The 18,849-nt window shown below is 45.8% G+C and overlaps 4 protein-coding genes and 1 long non-coding RNA gene across 11 annotated transcripts in view; 2 read left to right on the top strand and 3 right to left on the bottom strand.

Moving 5' to 3' along the window:
- Positions 1–56: 56 nt before the first annotated feature.
- On the top strand, positions 57–4,019 carry swsap1 (SWIM-type zinc finger 7 associated protein 1). Of its 2 annotated transcripts, none has more exons than XM_020109917.2 (3): positions 57–426; positions 579–1,163; positions 3,162–4,019. In XM_020109917.2, the coding sequence occupies exons 1-2, from the start codon at positions 172–174 to the stop codon at positions 1,131–1,133; spliced, it is 810 nt and encodes a 269-aa protein (XP_019965476.2). In that variant the 5' UTR covers positions 57–171; the 3' UTR covers positions 1,134–1,163; positions 3,162–4,019. The 2 variants fall into 2 exon arrangements, with proteins under 2 accessions (XP_019965476.2, XP_069380637.1); XM_069524536.1 differs by lacking the exon at positions 3,162–4,019 and adding an exon at positions 1,834–1,931.
- Positions 1,351–6,388, bottom strand: epor (erythropoietin receptor). The gene is made up of 8 exons (XM_069524524.1): positions 5,939–6,388; positions 5,606–5,741; positions 5,156–5,322; positions 4,867–5,018; positions 4,631–4,787; positions 4,413–4,500; positions 4,232–4,319; positions 1,351–4,154 (listed from the first exon to the last, which is right to left on the bottom strand). Exons 1-8 carry the CDS (start codon positions 6,036–6,038, stop codon positions 3,426–3,428), a joined length of 1,617 nt encoding a protein of 538 aa, XP_069380625.1. The 5' UTR covers positions 6,039–6,388; the 3' UTR covers positions 1,351–3,425.
- Positions 6,389–7,117: 729 nt separating this feature from the next.
- On the bottom strand, positions 7,118–16,155 carry rab3db (RAB3D, member RAS oncogene family, b). The gene is made up of 5 exons (XM_069524538.1): positions 15,918–16,155; positions 13,195–13,431; positions 10,066–10,184; positions 9,650–9,774; positions 7,118–9,531 (listed from the first exon to the last, which is right to left on the bottom strand). Exons 2-5 carry the CDS (start codon positions 13,429–13,431, stop codon positions 9,344–9,346), a joined length of 669 nt encoding a protein of 222 aa, XP_069380639.1. The 5' UTR covers positions 15,918–16,155; the 3' UTR covers positions 7,118–9,343.
- On the top strand, positions 9,415–13,477 carry LOC138407654 (uncharacterized). Of its 3 annotated transcripts, none has more exons than XR_011240991.1 (3): positions 9,415–9,555; positions 11,033–11,302; positions 13,082–13,477. It is a non-coding gene; the product is annotated as an uncharacterized lncRNA (long non-coding RNA). The 3 variants fall into 3 exon arrangements; XR_011240990.1 differs by having other exon boundaries at positions 11,033–11,306; XR_011240989.1 differs by lacking the exon at positions 9,415–9,555 and having other exon boundaries at positions 10,551–11,302.
- A 2,208-nt stretch (positions 16,156–18,363) lies between the features above and the next one.
- tmem205 (transmembrane protein 205) overlaps positions 18,364–18,849 on the bottom strand; it is a 2,956-nt gene continuing 2,470 nt past the window's right edge. For all 4 annotated transcript variants that reach the window (XM_069524541.1, XM_069524539.1, XM_069524542.1 and 1 more), the window contains exon 4: positions 18,364–18,849. This exon is cut by the window's right edge and continues 521 nt beyond it. The gene's annotated coding sequence lies outside the window, so the exon portion shown is untranslated.

Raw genomic sequence — 18,849 nt, 5'->3', positions numbered from 1 at the left:
TACTACTATACTATTTATACTTTGCGCGCTGAGAACCACGGCGGAACCTTCAATAGACAGATCTGTTCCCCCCGGACAGCAGCAGCCCGAACACCACCGTGCCACATGTAAACAAGAGCGGTGGAAGTTGAGTGACAGCGTCGGTGTCGGTGATGTAGAGATGTTTCTGACATGACGGACATTTTAAACCTGGTGTTCAGGACCTTCGCTTCGCACACGGAGCTCAGGGACTCTCCTCCTCCACCAGTGACCCGCAGCAGCGCCCTCCTGCTCGGGGAGAACAGCGTCAGCCGCTCGGTGCTGCTGCTGGCGGCCGTGACCGCCGCCTCCCACGCGGGGCTGAGGGTGGTGTTCTTCACCCGGACACTGATCCAGAGTCTCCCGGCGTCTCTGCAGAAACTCGTCCCGAGTCCAGAGAGTCTGAAGGTGTTGTATTGTTTATCTCTGTATTCTTATATATTTATCTTATATATCTAGTTTGGAGAGTACAGTTGTTTTGCTGTAGTTCAAAATGCACTGCAGATGAGCTTCACTCAAATTCTGTGAGTTAATGTATTTTCTCTTTTATTTTTTTAAAGAAAATCAAGTTCTGCTATCCCAAGACGGTGGAGGAGCTCCTGCAGCAGCTGGCCGCCCTTCACGAGTCCAGCAACACGTCTCCCACTCCTCCCTCCCTGATCATCGTCGAGGGGCTGGAGGGCTTCCTGTTTGGTTCTCGAGGCGGCAGCCACAGGGAACTTCACCCAGGAGAGCAGTCGTGTGCTGCCCACCTGTCTGCGCTGCTCTGTGACACTGCCACCTTTCTCACATGCGTCCTGGAGCGGCGCTCCTCGAGCTCAGGCCCCTGTCGCATCATTGCCTCTTTCCAGTCGGAAGTGGACGGGGAGCCTTCCGCTTCAGATCCCATCCTCAATGTCCTCGATCGTTACTTCCAGGTCCGCTGCACTCTGGACCCAGACAGAGGATATGAAGCTGCAGCAGCTGGACTGCAGCAGCTGTGGCACATTTACCTTTCTGGCAGAGGCGTCACAGAGGCATCCTGTTCCAAAGACAGTGAGGACAGGCCGGCTGTTGCCCGGGAGTGGAAGCTCTTGATTCATCCCGATGGTTTAATGGAGTTTAAGACAGTTTGAATCATCTGCATCAAGAACTTGAGCAGTGAGGTATTATTAGAAAGTTAAATGGTTGACTTCGGGATTGTTTTGTGACTGAGGCCTGTTCCAGTTTAACAGGCCTCAGTCACTGTGACACCTTATCTTTATGTGTTTTCATTCATTTCACTTTATTGCTCATTGGGTTCAATGTAAAGTCATATATGACATGTGCTGTTATTTAAATGGACCACAATGGTTGTAGATGTAAAATGTTTAATGTGTTAAAATTTAAAATCGCATTAAGGTTTTGTCAAACATAAGAAAAACTCTTACACAGAAGGTCAATAAAACACAGCATATTCAAATAAAATACAAATACATATATTTGTTTTAGTATGTTAATGTTTCTTCCCTTAATCAACACAACACAACCTGAGGATTCAGTCCAGTCTGGTTGAAAACCATTGATATACAAATTGAGAGGAAATCACAAGCATGAACGAACTGAACTAAAGTGAATGATATCACAGTTAAAGTAGTTTACACATCAGAAAAGACTTATTTTGAAAAATCAACAATGTCACGGCCAAGAGAGAAATATTTTAAATGTTTGAGAATTGAAAACATTGAAGGAACTACTCGTTAGTAAAATACCAATTAGGAAACATGTAAAATGTGAATCCTAAAAAAACTATTAAGTTTTCTTCCTCTTCTCTTTCTCTCCTCCCACCGTCCAAAGACATGCAGATTGATTGACTCGTTTCTATGTCACCACTGTGATACACTGAAGGACTGTCATGGGGGGGGGGGGGGTGGATGAACTGCTGCTGTGAACAACTTAAACAACTTGGAGAGTGAGTTTTGACTTTCAAGCCTTTAGTTGTCAGTTAGTTGTTAATCACACTGCTGTTATTATTATTATATTAGTCAGAAATGTGTAGAAATATATTCATATACTTTTAAGAGTAGTTACAATTCCAGTAAACAAATATTTTCCAAAGCCACAAAAGCAAATAAGCATAAAAAAAAAACACAGAAATGATTCAGTTTGATTAAAAAACTGCAGTAAATCTGAATGTTACTCTGTTAAGACGTGTCATGTATGCTTTACTCTTTAGATGACTTAAATTAGATTTAAATACCATCTACAGCTACCTGAGAGTGAATATTCAAACTTTTCCTGCACAGCCTACAGTACAAGTAGTATTTTATTTGCTTAGGAATATGTGTTTATGAGAATAGCAACAACTTCCGATTCTGATTAGTCTCTGATACAACTGTGTTAAAATACAAGAAAAACACCATACTGATATTTACAAATACAGTTTTATCAGGTTTGTAAATTACACTGACTCAGTAACTGCCCAGTTCAAGTGAGAGTGATTTAGAATTGAGGCTGAAAGTTATTGTCAACAAATCCCATGAAGAAAAACGTCGGTGTTCCAATATTTTCCAACTTCCCAAACCTACGTCCAGACGCTCAGATCTTAAACATGAGGAATGTGTGTTTGACTCACGCGTCCAACAGTGTGACATTTACTTTTTTAACTGAAGCGTCTTAGGAACCACAGGACGGATTCTAATTTAAATCCTCTGTCATGTTCCCCTCGAGACGAACGTCACCACCGCATCAAGTATTAGCACTTTGAAGCTAATTGTGCTGAAAGCTAATAACCAAACATGAGCTGTTTCACATTCAGTTGTGTGTTTAAGTGTATTATACATGAAATTGTTGCAATATTAAATATATTTGTTTTATATATTGTTTATTATATGAAAATATATTAATTTTATACTTGTTAAGACAAAATTGGAGGTCAGAGGAATGAGCTAATTAGACTTTGGCTACAGAAGAACAATCTGTATGAGGATCAGTTGATTTTTGGTTCAAGTCTTTTCATGGGATTTGTTGACAAAAATAAAAATATATATGAGAAGGGAAAAGGAAATGCATCAGCCTGTAAAGTTCTCTTTCTGTACATCTACTCGGTATTTTAATTTAAAAGCTGGTTGGTTATTGAAGCTTAAAGATAATACTAAACTTATCTCAAACATATTTCCTTGCAGAAGCTGCCAGCTGCCATTTCCATGTAATGGAGCTGTCCTCTACAGAACAGGGATGACTTGGCTAAAGTGGAAATGGTATGTACATGGACATGGAGCCCTTCGGCTTACACGAAGTGTGAGTCAGCTCCGTGTGTCAGTCAGAGCCAGAATCCTGGATACGCCTTTCTTAACAGTTGTTGTGAGGCCATGTGGTTGTGGGTACAATTCCAGATACCCTCCGTCTAAGTCTCTGTCCACGTGCCGCCGGTTCAGCTCAGCTCCGTCTCAGCCGTCATCAAGCACAGGCTGATGCCTTGGCAGGAAGGGCCTCCTGTGAGAGGGGATCTCATTCTTATAGTCGTTGGCGTAGATAACCACTTTCCCGAAATCGTCCACTCTGCTCATGGGGCTGTAATCCATAGAGACCCCAGAATCTGCCACAGCCATGTAGGTGTACCCCAGGTCCTGGGGGGCCCAGGTTTGGTTTGGGAACTCGAAGCTGGACTTGGACGAAAGACCACCTGAACCGGAGCTCTGCTGCACTGACCCCAGGTCAGAGTGGGATTCACACAGTGCAGTCTTCCTGGAGGCAAAAAGCACCTCGAGGGGTAAGGTCTCCTCAAGAATATCATCCAGGTGCTCGCCCTCGCTGTGGTTGTGGTTACTGAGAGTGACGTATGTGTCCTGAGACTCCAGCAGAGAGGACTGGGAGCAGGGCATCGGGTGCTGGTGGAGCGCACGCAAGCGGTCCATCAGCCAGTGGTCGCGTGGCGTTGCTCTCCATCCGTCTGTCAGAGCTGGATTGTCCATCTCTAACGTCTCTGTCTCATCCGGCCGCTTCGCGTCCACGTCCTCCTTCCTGTCTGCGGGTGAAGCTCTGGAGACCCTGGGTGGCAGAGGCTGAGAGGGGAGAAGACTGAGCTCCGACAGCACCTCCAGAGGAGAGGGGCGTTCCTCTGAGAAGAAGAAAGCTGGAGTCAACCTCAAGCCTCCACTGGTGTGGCCTAACCACTCCTGTTCACAAACACGAGAGAGGATCAGTTAAACTCAGCCTCACAGATCCACTCATGTGACCGAGGCCTCATTCGTACCTGGAAGTCTCCACCGTAAACAGTAAAAAGATCCTGGAACTTGCTCTCAGGAGTTGGAATAATCGGCCAAATCTTCTTTGTAAGAAACCTACAAAAGTTAGAGTTAGACAGAGTCTCTCAGAAGAGATGTGTTTATGTGGTGAGAAAGTCCGAAATGCGAATGTGTCCCTCTTTGACCGACCTGCGTGTGGACAGGAGGATGGTGAGAGACAGCACAACGAGGACGAAGGAGATGGTGAGAGTCAGCGACAAGATGAGCGGGTTAAATTCTGCACAGAGTGAAACATGGAACAAAGAAAGACGAACTAATTAAACCGATGTGCACAAGAGGTTTCCAAGATCGACTCCACCACAACACGTGACGCGTCTTTGTTTTTGCTTGAACAGATGAGTACTCACCTCCCGGCAGCGTTTCTATGAACACTGGTTCACTGAAGGAACTCCAGTAGCCGTTGTAGCTAATCCCATCCAGCCTCACACGGACTTGAACCTTGTACTTTGTACCCGGCTGCAGGTTTCTCAGGATCAACTCTGAAGCGGCTCTTGCCTCCTCGACCTGCAAGAGAGTCCTCAGCTTATCAAAGAAGTCCACGATTCAACCTCTTAGCGTAATCAGGTCATGAACTGAACTGTACCTGTACCGCGCGGCTGTCCGCTGCAGCATAGCTGACCTCGTACAACATGCTGTCGTCCATGTACTTAAGAGAGGGAGACTGCCAGGTGACCCTCAGCTGACCCGGTTTGCCCATCCTGTTCACCGTCAAGTTCGTAGGAGGGTCGAGAAGAACTGCAGAGAGACAAGAGGTACGAAATAGAAAATTATACCTTATAATGTATAATATATATATATATATATGTATATGTCTTCCTCTGCTGAACCACTTTGTGGAATTGGTCGCCAGTGGCTCCAGAAAACCAACTTACAGACAAGCTCGATGAAGAGGATACGATCGTGGATCAGTTTTGTCTCCCGATGAACTTGGATGTCCATTTGGACAAACAGCTGGGTTTCATCCAGGCTGCAGACGAACAGCGTCTTCCCATCTGCTGCAGGGACGACTCTCAACGGGCATCGCTGGCTGTCTTCATTTCTGCTCAGGACAGAAGGAGACACAAACACCGTGCGTTCAAATTTGGACACTTGAATGAGGTCACTAAGAAATTTAATCTAACACTAGACTGGATTTCTTCTGTGTCTTGTCTGATATATTGTTTAAATATCAGGCCGGTGAAACTTCAAATAATGAACTAACCACACTGTTCTGTCAATTTTAGATATTTTTATTTATAGCCCATTTGCTACAGAAACATAAAAACTGCCAGTGTGAACCACGTGATGTTGTTCATGTTGTACACTCTGTTGTTGAGACTTACTGGTAGGTGTACGTGAAGGAGTACTGATCCACAGAACCAGCCTTTTCCTCGTCTTCCTCCCAGAAACATGTTAAGTCTTTCTTGCTTTCAGCAAAGCACTTGGGGTTTTCTGGCTGTTCCTTCAGTAGCGTAGCCACTAAAGGGGGGGGGGGGGGGCAACCGACATGTGTAAGAGCCCATGTGGGTCTGCAGATCATCAACACGAAATAAAGTCTCCAAGTCCAACAATGGAAACTTTCTTTTTAAAAGCGGTTCATGACAATTTACTCAATTTTGTTTGTTTTTTTTTACATAAAATTCACTCAGATCTGTTTTACTGAAATGTTACTGTACCTTTCTGGTGGAAATGTGCGCCCTGCGCGTTGGCAGCTGTGCGCGTGGCGCAGAATACAACGCAAAGTGTCAACACTCTGCTCAGGTGCTCACATGTCATCCTTTTGTCTTCTGTGTGGACGTAAACACTTCGCTGTCCGCCTGCATCACTGAACACTAACTTGCCACAGACGCGTCTGTCGCAGCTCTCGCAGGGGGAGGCTGTTTTTTTTCCTTCAGATATCGTGGACAGCGCAGCGCGGTTACGCGCCTGTTCGTTGGCGATAAGACGCGTCGAGCTGAGCTGTTTACATTCTCCCAGAGTCAGTGAGGGAGAGGGGGGGGGGCAGCTTACGAAACTTTTCACCTTCCGGACGATGGGCGGGAATCACGTGCTCACTGATGGTTACTACTTGTTAGTGGCTGAGGAATGTGAAATGCCAAATGGACTCGTGCCGTGCGTAAAAGCGCACGAAAGTTTTGATAGATCACGTGAGTTTTTGGAAAGTAGCCAGTACAAACACTATTCTATGTATTTGTTTTAAAGATGTCCTGAGTACGTGAACTGTACAGGACGCAGTTTCTCATCTCCCCACTGGCTCTGGGCCAATTTAATCCCTGTATGTGTTCAAGTATCGGTGGCCGCAGAGTTCCACACGCCTCAAGAAGCAGACCTAAACGGTTTCTTATCTGCTGACTGCACCCACATGTTTTCTTCTTTCAGCAGCATTATCAGAGCTGCAGACAACCCTGTTTCTTCACCCATGATAAGTAGCCCGGGGGGTGTGTAGCTGCCCATCCCCATCAATTCTGCGCTTCTTTGCATCACTTGAAGGAGGGAGAAGAGATGCAAAAGACAAGATGTACTGCATTCACGAGACAACAATGACGGCAGCTTTGTTCCGTTCACTCCCTTTAGACTCTGGTGAACAACACATGTTCAGATGAGTTCCTGCGGAGGCCCAGCGCAGGAGAGGTGGCTGTGGTAACAGGAAGAAGAGGGTGAGGAAATCTGCATTGTTGTGGAGGAGAATGGCAGAGTGCGGTTTCTCTGGTTCTTCAGATAAAACCTGAAGAATACTCTGGCCTGATGTTTTGGGGTTTGGAGGTTGGATGCAAGGTCATAAATTACACTTCAGAGGCCGCGAGAGCAACAAACCACGTTTCAATCAGAGAAAAAGCATCTGAAAACAATTCCTCTCCCTTTTGTAATGAATATACTCTTTATTTTCACACATTTCAACATGTTCAATTTAATTTTTGTTTTATAAGATGCAGTTTTTTCACAAGGCTTCCATCCAACGCATCCAGAACTCACAGATACAGGAATCAAAGAGACCATAAACATCAGGGAGACAGAAAGAAAACACACCAGACTCCGAGCAGCTCTGGATGCTACAGACGTGTCTGTACAACAGCAGTGTCGTGTGTGAGTCCAGTGGACGGTGGTTCCAGGCACAACTTCAGCACATTCGACGTTTTCAAGCAGCAGCCGCCAAAGTGAAGCCGTCACAGACACGGTTCAGCCTCCGATTCCTTTGACATTTCATTACAACACATCTCAAAACAGCTCAGCGCTTCTACACAAATGTAGTGTCAGCCGGTGTCTGCGTGAACCTCTGCACCGGAAGAGGAGACGATGGAACCAGCTTTCTGATGTCAGTAAAATCTATAAAGTCTTCTGCAGCACACACGGACACGACAGATAAGTGACCACGGGCTAACACAATAGCAGGGAGGGGGCTGACCACCAGTTGTGGCCCGGCCCCCTAGATGTGCGGCAACGGGCCTTGGCATGAAAACGTGAGGCTGCTATCATGTCGGAGAGGTTGTGGTTGATACTAACTGACGGTTACTGGTCAGCAGCGTGGCCAGCGATGGTCAAAAACAAACGTTATGTAGGTTGTTATGTTTTTTTCTTTCATTCGTGATTTGTGTTGCAATTCAAATTTCAACTGCATGAATGTGGACGCAGGTTTCAGCTGCAGGGAAAAGTCAAAAACTCTGGAATTACTTTAGACACTCAGAATGACAAGAATCTAATTGGATATGAAGATAAAGTTAATTGACTTATTTGTAAATCCTCAAGTTTTTGAGTATTGTATATTTGCCATGTCAGCGGTTTTGCCGTGCAGCGGTGAGGGGAACTTTGTGTGTGTGTGTGTGTGTGTGTGTGGGTGTCAAGGTGGCACAAAGCAGGGAACGTGCCAATCACACCATGTGACCGATACCTCCGATGACACCAGTGTTAAACGACTTCCTCACACGAGCACTGAGCAAAACGATCACCAGTAAAAATTCCCCAGCGGCTGTGAGAGTGTCCCTGCGTGACAACAGGAGGCACAGAGCAGCACGAGTCTGATACCGAGATTCAAAATGCACGATTAGGTTCATGATGACATCCTGTTGAGTTCCATCTGTCGTCTTTAGAACGATCGACCGTGAGATAACGACTCAGAATGTCACACCACAGAAATGATCTGGCGGAGAAGGAGGCAACATGACGTCTTATGCTTAGATTTCATTTGGCTGCACTGAGCCGACGCGTCGCTATTTATCCACAGAGCAGGAAATTGTGTTTCCAACATTCACTGGGTTCTGATTTCTTTTAAAAGAGGTAATTAAACATTTAGCGGATTATTGGCTTTCTTGCAAAGAGTCAGAGCAGCCGGTTAGCTTAGCTTAGCACAAAGACTGGAGACAGATGTAAACCGTTAGCGTGGCTCTGTCTAAAGTTAGGGCGAGTGTAAAATCTTTGAGTTACGTCTCATTTGTTTACGTGTTCAAAGTCTTTGTGCTGAGATCAGAGAAGCAGCGGCAGCTTTACGATTCGTGCGCAGACAAGTGTTTGGTTTTAAACTTCGTATATAAGGAGAACGTGAAAAAATGTTTTAAGAGCTGAAGGTCGAGACGTGTGAGAACCTCCAGAGTTTCTGCTGACCTTCTCCGCCCGGGCCCCCTCGTTACAAAGTCTGCAGGAGCCTGGGAGGAGTTCATGTGTGATGATGCAACAGACTCAAAAATGAAAAATAAAATAAATATCTCAGGATGAGACAGTGGAGCGACACACGTAGAAGACGAAGACGTGAACAGAGCTAGAGAGTACCAGTCGTCACTGTGACAAAGTTGTGTGTGTACTTTCATTAGAACTTAAACTTAAGTATGATTCTTTATCCTTGAGTGTGTGTGTGTGTGTGTGTGTGTGTGTGTGTGTGTGTGTGTGTGTGTGTGTGTGTGTGTGTGTGTGTTGGGCTGATGATTGAAAGCCAACTGTCCTCTGGTCTGTCCTGAGACGTGTGGGCAAAGCAAAGCGAAGAGACAGGAAGCGGTTCGGCACGTTCCGTGGTTGAGGCGCAAAGAAGGAGTTGATCTTCATGTAGGAGTATCAGTGTGTGTGTGTGTGTGTGTGTGTGTGTGTGTGTGTGTTTAGCAGGCACAGCCCCCACTGCTCTCTGAAGGCGAGTCTTTGAGGCCCTGGTTCCTGTGGTTGGACACGAGGCTGGCGTCTCCGTCCATGCTCTCGTTCATCTTCTCGCAGATGACGTCCACCAGTCGCTCGAACACCTGCTTCACGTTGATGTTGTCCTTCGCGCTGGCCTCGAAGAACTGGAAGCCTGAAGTCGAGCAGCGGCACAGAGGTGGTTCGGTCATTAGATTTACTACCAACACACGTACACATGTTAAAATATACATAAAATACACAAAGCAACAGATAATACACGGAGCTCTCACCTAGCTCCTCCGCTAGTCGCTGGCTGTCCTCTGTGGGCACGAGCCTGTTGTCCTCCAGGTCACATTTGTTACCGACAAGAATCACCTGAGCGTTGTCCCAAGAGTAGGTTTTGATTTGTGTCGCCCTGCAGGTCACACACACACACACACACACACACACACACACACACACACACACACACACACACACACACACACACACACACACACACACTTTACCTCAGGTCCTCTTAATGTGTAGCGTCATACATGTGGTGCATGTTGGGTGTGTGGGGAAAAAAAAAAAGTAGGCGAAGGGACAAGGAATCAACTCATGAGCAATAAATAACCGACCACATGATGGCGCCGTTCATGGAAAAGAGCAATGACTTCCTCTTCCTCGCTCCTGGTGTGGATGTGAAACATGACGGACTCACCAGTCCTGCACAGCGTTGAAGGAGTCCTGGTTAGAGATGTCATACATGAGCAGGAAGCCCATGGCTCCTCTGTAGTACGCTGTGGTGATGGTGCGGTAACGCTCCTGGCCCGCTGTGTCCTGCATTCACACACACACACACACACACACACACACACACACACACACACACGGCAGTTGTTGTGTTACTTTGTTGTCTCCATTTGTTTGTTCGTCTGTAAATTAGCAGGATTACACAGAAACTACTGGACGGACGTGGACGTGGAATGAGTTCAAGTTCGGTGTGGATCCAGATCAGGGGGCCTGATCCAGGATTTTAGTTTTCACTTTCTTTAACTTACAGGGATAGAGAGGGTTTAACTTGGTGCAGATCCTGATAAAGATCCAGAGCTGGTGAATTTAAACGTGGCTTCATAAGAGGAATGTTGGGCCTTCTAGTTCAATTTATAATTTGAAACCACAAGGTGGCACCATTGTTCAAACTGTGGCCTGTTGATGCTCCCGTCTTTTAAATGTAAGGATTTTATATTAGTGTTAAATTTGTCCGTATGATGTTAATATACATATAAACCATATGTATGTTTATATTTATGTTTTATATAATCTTTTGACATAGGTACCATTTTATTTTTTATTTTCTATATCTCATATTTCAATATTTATTCATCCACGTGACTGTTTATTTGCCTTGAGGTGGATATTTTCTGTGTTGAGCACATATTTGCAATGTTTGTACGTACACACACACACACACACACACACAGACGTGTAAATGCAGTTAGTTGTGTGTTTGTTTGTGTTTCACACACTTCCTGGAATTATGGGAAAAACAAGTTCCTTTGTTCTGAAATCATTATTCAGGGAAACTTGTAATGAGTATTTTGAACATCTGGATCCTGTGAATAAGAAACAACTGGACTGTGTGAAACCTTCATGTGTTTCTCTCTCTTCTCTGCCACTTGCTCGAGTCAACACGATCCACCAGCAGATGGCATTTAGATATGAGCTGCTGCCACAATCGCCCCGCATCAACCAGGACCTCTGGCTTCCATCAATAACCGGGCGGCGAGGAGAATCACGCAGATAAGAGAAACGCGAGCGTGACGCAGGCGGAGGAAGCTGTGGTGTCGGCACCTGCAGCCTCAGCCAGCGACCTGTTTATCAGACGCATCTTCTAATTAAACGGAGGCTGTGTTTGATGTCACAGTCGCTGTGGACGCTGGAAACAGAAAAATCAGGCAGGTAGTCAGAGTCCTTCATTTGCATCGTGTGTGTGTGTGTGTTTATCAGATGTTTTCCTCACAGTGAAGAGGAGGGGGAGGAGGGGGAGGAGGAGGAGGAGGAGGAGATAGTTGTCCAGGTAACCAGAGGCCATTGAAGGTTATGAATGTTCCATTACAGCCTGGACCGCTCTGGGTGATCGGCCTAAATGATCCGTCTCACTTTACAACACAGACACAGAGTCAGGGGGGGGCAGGGGGGCTGCACACTTTACCATCTTATTCTCCCACAATGCAACATTCAGAATCCGCTTCCTGTCTCGGCTGCTTCCCTTGAAGTGAAGTGTGAAATATTCCAGGTCCATCTTTATCTCGCATCCTTTAAATCAGACGTGTGCACGGCCACAGACATCACCGGGACAATGATCTTTAAACGTGCGTCACCTGTGTTTACATTAGCTGCAACATACGTGTGGATGTGTGCCAAAGGTGTGTGTACTTGTGCGCAAGGACACTTTGACATGTGGAAGGTGGGCAGGAGGGCTGGGATCGAACCAGCAACCTTCTGGTAAGGGCCGTTTGGCCTTTAGTTCTGCAGGTTAGAGGTAAAATGTGAGTGATGGGGAAAGTTTTATTTAATGAATGGAAGTCAAGCTCTATGTGTGTGTGTGTGTGTGTGTGTGTGTGTGCACATTTCCGTGACACAGAAGCAGGGATGTAAACAATACGTGCACACAGTGAGAACACATTGAGTTGTGTGTAATCACTGAGCCGGGGCCATGTGGCGTCTTATCAGGCTCGTCTGCTCCAGTGAAACACAAAGGGAGGCCACAGCAGCTGGCACAGGACCGTCCACAATCCCCTCTGTTAAATGTCCGACGAGAGCGAACACGACTTCAACCGTCGGGTTGATTATTAACGCCACACACCGAGACATGTCCCTGTGCTCCCACACCCGTTAAACACACTGCACCGCCAGCTCCACACGCACCACAGTCCGTCCTCATCACGGCTCTGAGAGACGGTGATAGGGAACTTCCTCTGCTTCCTGACCCGAGGAAATAACACGCCTCTTGGTATTTCACCGACGCCATCGGCAGCCGAGTCAAGAGCGGGCACAAACATGTCCGGCTTCTGGAAACCTCCGCTGAACCACATCAGCGGCCGACACATCATTTTGCAGTCATTACTCCGCTGCATGTCCTCCATCAGAGACACGCTGGCGGAGGTGGGACAGTGTGTGTTTTGGTGTGTGCTCCTCTGCTGCTGCTGCTGATTCACCTCAGCCACAGTTTGTGTATCGCACAGTCACTCACACGTTGTTGGTTCAAATGAATCATCTGTTTGAACAGCAGGAACAATATCAACAGGATTTATAGTGGGGGATGTGATGTGTGGGTGTGGCTGTGTGTTTGTTTCTGTGATGTGCCGGCGACCTGTCCAGGATGAACCCCGCCTCTCGCCCCTAAAAGTCCGCAGGGATTGGCTGGAGCCTCCTCACAGGATGGAGGAGATGGATGGATGTAGAATATGTGCAGGAGGTGAAGATGCATCTTTTAGTAAAATGTAAAAGTCCTGAACATCTGTCATTCACAACGATTCTCAAAATGAAAGACAGCAGAGGCTGAGACATCCGGACGTTTTAACGATAACTTGGATCCAACTCCGAGAGATCCTTGATTTAAGAAGCCGTCGAAACCCTGTAACGTTTGGCAGCGACGGTTAAAAGTCTAACTACTAACTGTCTTTACTTATATCGTTGCCTTTTAACATTTTCTTTTCCTGTCTTCATTCAAGAATGTGGTCGAAAAGTTTGAGAACAGGAGCAGCACTGGACGTAAACTCTTCCCTGGACCAAGCGTGAAGGAGATGACCTCACATCAACAATTTAAAGTCTTTCATCCACTCACCCAGATCTGTAACTTGATCCTCTTGTCGTTGCGGAAGACGGTCTTGACCTTGAAGTCGATGCCCACGGTGCTGACGAAGGCGGACGTGAAGGAGTCGTCGGCGTAGCGGAACAGGAAGGAGGTTTTTCCCACGCTGCTGTTGCCGATGATCAGCAGCTTGAACATGTAGTCAAAGTTCTGGTCGGCCGCGTCCTTCTGAGCGGGCGGCAGCTGTGTCCGCGAGTCGTTTGATGCCATCTGGAGAGAGAGAAGAAATAAAATCAAGATCTAAATATCATTCAAACCTGCATTTGTTCTGTTTTGGTCTCTTCTAAAGGAAAGTCGTGGCCCTTCTAAAGTAAACAACAAATCAGAGTCAAGTTTTCTGTGGATTTATAGAAATATTGATTATCAGATAATAATAATACAAAAGCGTGGCACTGATTTATCTGCTATTGAATCAAAGAAAGGTCAGAAATACATCTGTTATCAGTGGAATCCTGTCCCAACACTTTTAACAGCTTTTTAATTAAAGTGAAAAAGTTAAGAGCAGCTAACGACGCTATCAAATTAAAGGAGGGTCCTCCATCTGCTTCAGTCACGTCACTGGGATCTGGCGGATATGACATCACCGGCATTAAACCTTTCAGTGTCACTCATCCACGCAGAGGGAGGAGCGAGCTCACGTAGTCCATACGTCTAAACACACACACACACACACACACACACACACACACACACACACACACACACACACACACACACACACACACACACACACACACACACACACACACACACACACACACACACACAGTCTAGATCCAGTGTCCTCGGGAGTGTCCATGGAGAGTCTCATCTCCATGGAGACGAGACTGGGACTCAGCTGCCAGAAAGAACCATTAGTGGCCAGAGCGGTCAGTTCATCCAGCTTTTAACTGACCAGATGGAGGACAGAGATATCAAGAGGAGAGGAGGAGAGGAAAGAGGAGGAGAGAGGAGAGGAGGAGAGAGGAGAGGGAGGAAAAACTTCTGAAAGTGTGCAGTGAACCTCCGATAATCTCCTGACATTCTCCAGAGGGGCCGTGTGTGACCGAGTCAGGGGCTCCGGACTTTCTCTGGACTCCTCCGAGTAAAAATCTCTGCACGTGGGAGGAACAGCTCACATCACCTCCTCTGCACCACCCTTCACCTAAACCCTCCGGAGGAGCTCCGCGGAGAGTCTGTGACGGCAGTAATTTAACATTTATCCCTCAGCCCTCTACAGGACGAAGCAGGTTCTCTACCTATCGGAGGATGTTGCAAACGAAACAGCTTCTTTAAGACACGTCTCTCTTTTAAGAACTTCACGTCACAGTTCAGTCTGAAGCTCGGAGGTGCACAGACTAGAACCACGATCCATTCTCACTGAAAACTGTTCTCATGGCGTTACACAACTTCTCTAATCTCTCAAGACATGGCCAGTGAAATCACATGACGCCCGTGTCGGGTCTCCCTGGTACGTTTCTGTGTATTTAAAGCTCCACACCGCACGCATGCCCCCCCCCCAAGTAAAATGATATTATTCTCTAAACTCGGATTCTCTCATCAGCCCCGTCACATGTTGGTCATGTTTACTGTGCAGCTCGGGACATTTCTTGAATAGTCATCTTCCCTTTTTCATGAACGTGTGAAGGTTTACATCGTGTTCCTCAACTCAAGTTGCACTAATGTCAAGTTCCCTCTCGAGTATGAACTAAAAAAAACAAAAAAAAGAGAGACGAAACGTAAAGCAACACAACGAGCTCTTCACTTCACAAGCTGAAGAACCACGAGGTCCCACATCAGCAGCCTGAGTCAGGACATCCTCCATGTGTAGATGAGCAGCAGCTGAGAGTGGCAGCTGGATTATTATCTCCAGTAAAGCAAACAGGGGCCATTGAGGTGAGCACGGGTCTGACGATGGTCCTCCAGCTGGCTCTGTTTACTGAAGCCAGGATCCTGCCGGCGGCCTGACCCACGGCAGATAACCACTGTTGACCCACTGGCAGCTGCCACATCTGTTCTCTCATTAGGAGACACAAACACTGACAACCAAAGGTGGCTCGGACACAATCAGCGGAAATCTGATTGGCCCCCTGACGTCCCCCTGTCCCGTCAGCAGTCCTCTTTCTCACTTGTTCCTGTTTCACACCAAAATGAGTGGATAAATGTGGGTTTTTGAAAATGCAGCTAAAGCTACAGGAACTAAAGCAGCTCTCCCGTTCCACTGCCTCGCCGAATTAGCACGTTCACCTGGATGTCACGTTTCCATCGCTGCTGATTAAAACCCGTCTAAAGCGTGAAGAGAGCGAAAACTTGTTTCCACTCAGTGCAGACAAAAGTCAGATGTTAGTGGGTTTAAAAGCAGAAGAGTTTTTAGTTTGTATTTGACGTCACACTCTCACCATGAGTAATATTTCCATCAGCAAATTCAAACCTGTGTTTACTGCAGTCACACCTTTATGCCCCCCCCCCCAGAGTTCAGAAAAACCCCTAGATCCGCCCCTGCTTGGACATGAGTTTTATATCATGTTCTTTATAAAACACAGAAATTTGAAGAGAATGAAACATCAGCTGAGAGGAGCAGCAGCAGGAGCAGGAGGAGCAGCAGGAGCAGCAGGAGGATCCTGAATCACTCCGAGCAGCAGCTCGTGGTGATCCAGAGACATGAAGGTGAAGTGAGAGGCAGGAAACAGACGAAGCTCAAAGTTACAACAACTCACCTTCTGGAGGGAGAAACAGAAACAGCTCGACTCCTTCTCGACTCCTTATCGACTCCTCAGACCTTCCTCGATGCTTCAGGAGCTGTGGAGCTGAAATATCCTAAACAACCTGCAGCTCCAGCAGCAGTCGACGCTCCTTCCTCCCTCGACGAGTGGCCACTTTTTCCTTTTCCTCCCCCGGTGTGTGTGTGTGTGTGTGTTGGACTGGAGCAGCTCCCGGATCTCTCCTGTGTGTGTGTGTATTTGTGTGCGTGCGTGCGTGCGTGTGTGTGCGTGCACAGAGCTCACTCACACTGCAGAGGCTGGAGAAGGGGCGTGCACTGCGCGCTGCGTGTGCACGTGAGCGCTCGGGCGCCACACTGACGTACACGCCCTGAGGAAACAACACACACACATCTTGAAACTTTAAGTGTTCGTGAGCTATTTTATTTTAATTATAATAATAATGTAAATATTTTAGAATATTTAAAAATATTTGGGCCAATCAGTTGATATAAATATTATATATATAAATATATATATATATATGTACAAATACCATGATACATTTCACACTATTCATATTTGTAAGTTTAAAGACTAATTTTCTTGAAGAAATAAAAACGAAATGATTAACACATTCATTTAAAATAATAAATACATAAAACTATTCCGATGTTATTCTGGGTAAAACAAATTTATCTTTATTTGTATAAAAACACATTTTCACGTGCTCAGAAAAACTTTGGATATTTAACAACTTCTCGACCACTCACGATATCTGTATCATCAAATATCTAATAAAAACTTTTTTAAATGAATTAAAAAGACTGTAAACTCCCACAGCTCCATCAGCACTGCACCGACCCTGACTCCGAGATGTCAGTGTTATCTTGACTTCCTCTCTGGACTTTCAGAAGAAGTGGCGACACGTCGTCCGTCTTATATTCCGTCCGTGTTCCAGGTCTATTGACACTCCACAGACACCTGATGTTAATGAATCAATACAAATAACATCTTCTCTAAATGTTAATCCACGTACCTTCACCTCACTGGAGTAACGGAGGCCTGACCCTTGAGCCTGAGGGCAGTTAGTTATTCATCATATTCATTTAGACCGAACAGGCAGTTTCTTCAACACCGCACAAATCCCTGACCTCGTGTTACCTCCCGAGTGAGTTTCATGCAAAGAGACGACAGATGGAATCGGATGAGTTCTTGACAGAGATCAGGAGAGAAAATATTCAACTGGAACATTCATAATGGATTCTTATATTCCTACTAAATCACTACTGGGACTTAAACGTACACGTGGTCGTAGCAAATTGTTTTCCTTGTTCTTTGATAGATTGCACATCCTGTCAGGACCTGGTGTTTTCATGCTCTATCCATCAGATCAGACAACTTAAGTCCACATTTCCTCATTAGACCTGATTGAGTAAAGCTGCTTGAGACTCCCAGACTCATAAATAATGTAACATGCCATATTACTGCTGGGCTGCTCCACACTTTCACTGCAGCTCCAAAAAACTGGGCCCTGGACTAGTGATGGCTGCACCGACGTCTTTTCTTACACACACACACACACACGTGTGTTCTTTTCTCTGTGTGGCTCAGGAATGAGGGAGGAAGCTGGAACTCAACAAATCCCCCGACACTTCCTCATGTTTTACTCGTGAGGAATTTTTAAACTGTGCAGCTTTTCTTCCTGGCCGTTGGCTGATTTACTCGTTTATGGATTTTAATATTTCATTTGGAATCACTTTCTCTTGCCGCGAGGAGATGGGTGGATAAACCCTTCCTATGGTTACACTGGTTTATTTCCTGACTCCACTGCAGCAGACGATGGAACATTCCCCAAAAGTCACAGAATGTGGAGTCGGTCTAACTCAAACCTGCTTGTCTCCTTGATTACTGACCACACGGAGACAATATCAGCAGGCGACCTCCAGTATATTACAGATCTTACCCCCATTTAACCCTGCTCGCACTTTGAGATCCTCTGGCCTGATGCTTTTTTATTTGGGATGTAAATTTGTTTTCGAATACAGATATTTATTCTGAATTTTTTTATCAGCAAGAAATCCCAAACATTTAAAAGCAGATCCCAGCTGAGGAGGCAGCGTGAACTGCATTTTAGAAAAACCTCACCCCTTCACTCTCAGTCCCTGCACGCTATATTGAAATGAGTCCATTATGATCCATTAGTGCAGAGACTGAAGCTGTGCCTCGCTCGTCCTGCAGCCGGCCAGCACATCACTGTTCTCTGCGTACAAGGCTGATTCTCCGGTGCATCACTGGTAATGAAATTAAAAATGTTCCTATTCCAAATCCAGGCAGTGTGTCTGCTGGGTCTGGGTTCGCTCATCATCGTGTTTCTGTCCAGTGTTTGGTTTCAGGGCATGAAAGACCACGGGAAAACAAAACAGAGAGATCCGTTGTGTCAGACTGAAGGAGATTATCAGCATAAGAATAAAACAGAGCATGTGTTTAATCTCACAACCACAGTGACAAATTCACAAAAACACATTTCCACCGCAGCATCATGAGAACACAGGAGCTAACAAGTGAAATGAAGTTTGTCAAGTGTGAACATCACCCCCTGCTGGGGATGCAAGATAAATCCCCATAATGCACTGGAGGTGTGTTAGATACTGAAAAAAAGAAATTATATATGAATGCAAAGATAAATTCTATTTTGTGAGACAGGATTAATTAGACGCTGAATGAAATCCTCATTAACAAAGGCCTCCTCACTCTTAAGGACACTTATAAGCTGCTGTGGTTTCAACAGTCAAAATTTTAATTTATTCATCTGTGGGCACATTTTGTCGCATTGTGAAAAAAGTTAAAATTAAACAGTTTTAAAAAAGTCTCATCATTTCTTTCTTTTAGGGGGCGGTGTGAAATAATCAGCTACTTAGCAAGAAGTGAAACATGTGCACAATTATAA

Source organism: Paralichthys olivaceus, chromosome 5, assembly GCF_024713975.1.
Source record: "Paralichthys olivaceus isolate ysfri-2021 chromosome 5, ASM2471397v2, whole genome shotgun sequence".
Classification (NCBI taxonomy): domain Eukaryota; kingdom Metazoa; phylum Chordata; class Actinopteri; order Pleuronectiformes; family Paralichthyidae; genus Paralichthys; species Paralichthys olivaceus.
The sequence above is the reverse complement of the archived record's forward strand: the minus strand, read 5'-3'. Positions and strand labels throughout refer to the sequence as shown.

What these genes read in the sequence shown, in the direction of transcription:
- swsap1 (XM_020109917.2), top strand. Translation starts at nt 172, where the DNA reads ATGACGGACATTTTAAACCTGGTGTTCAGGACCTTCGCTTCGCACACG. An exon ending in CGAGTCCAGAGAGTCTGAAG is followed by an intron (nt 427 to 578) that starts GTGTTGTATTGT and finishes ATTTTTTTAAAG; the next exon opens with AAAATCAAGTTCTGCTATCC.
- epor (XM_069524524.1), bottom strand. Translation starts at nt 6,038, where the DNA reads ATGACATGTGAGCACCTGAGCAGAGTGTTGACACTTTGCGTTGTATTC. An exon ending in CCTCTTCATCGAGCTTGTCT is followed by an intron (nt 5,019 to 5,155) that starts GTAAGTTGGTTT and finishes GTCTCTCTGCAG; the next exon opens with TTCTTCTCGACCCTCCTACG. An exon ending in CGGACAGCCGCGCGGTACAG is followed by an intron (nt 4,788 to 4,866) that starts GTACAGTTCAGT and finishes ACTCTCTTGCAG; the next exon opens with GTCGAGGAGGCAAGAGCCGC.
- rab3db (XM_069524538.1), bottom strand. Translation starts at nt 13,431, where the DNA reads ATGGCATCAAACGACTCGCGGACACAGCTGCCGCCCGCTCAGAAGGAC. An exon ending in GGATCAAGTTACAGATCTGG is followed by an intron (nt 10,185 to 13,194) that starts GTGAGTGGATGA and finishes GTGTGAATGCAG; the next exon opens with GACACAGCGGGCCAGGAGCG. An exon ending in TTCAACGCTGTGCAGGACTG is followed by an intron (nt 9,775 to 10,065) that starts GTGAGTCCGTCA and finishes TGTGACCTGCAG; the next exon opens with GGCGACACAAATCAAAACCT.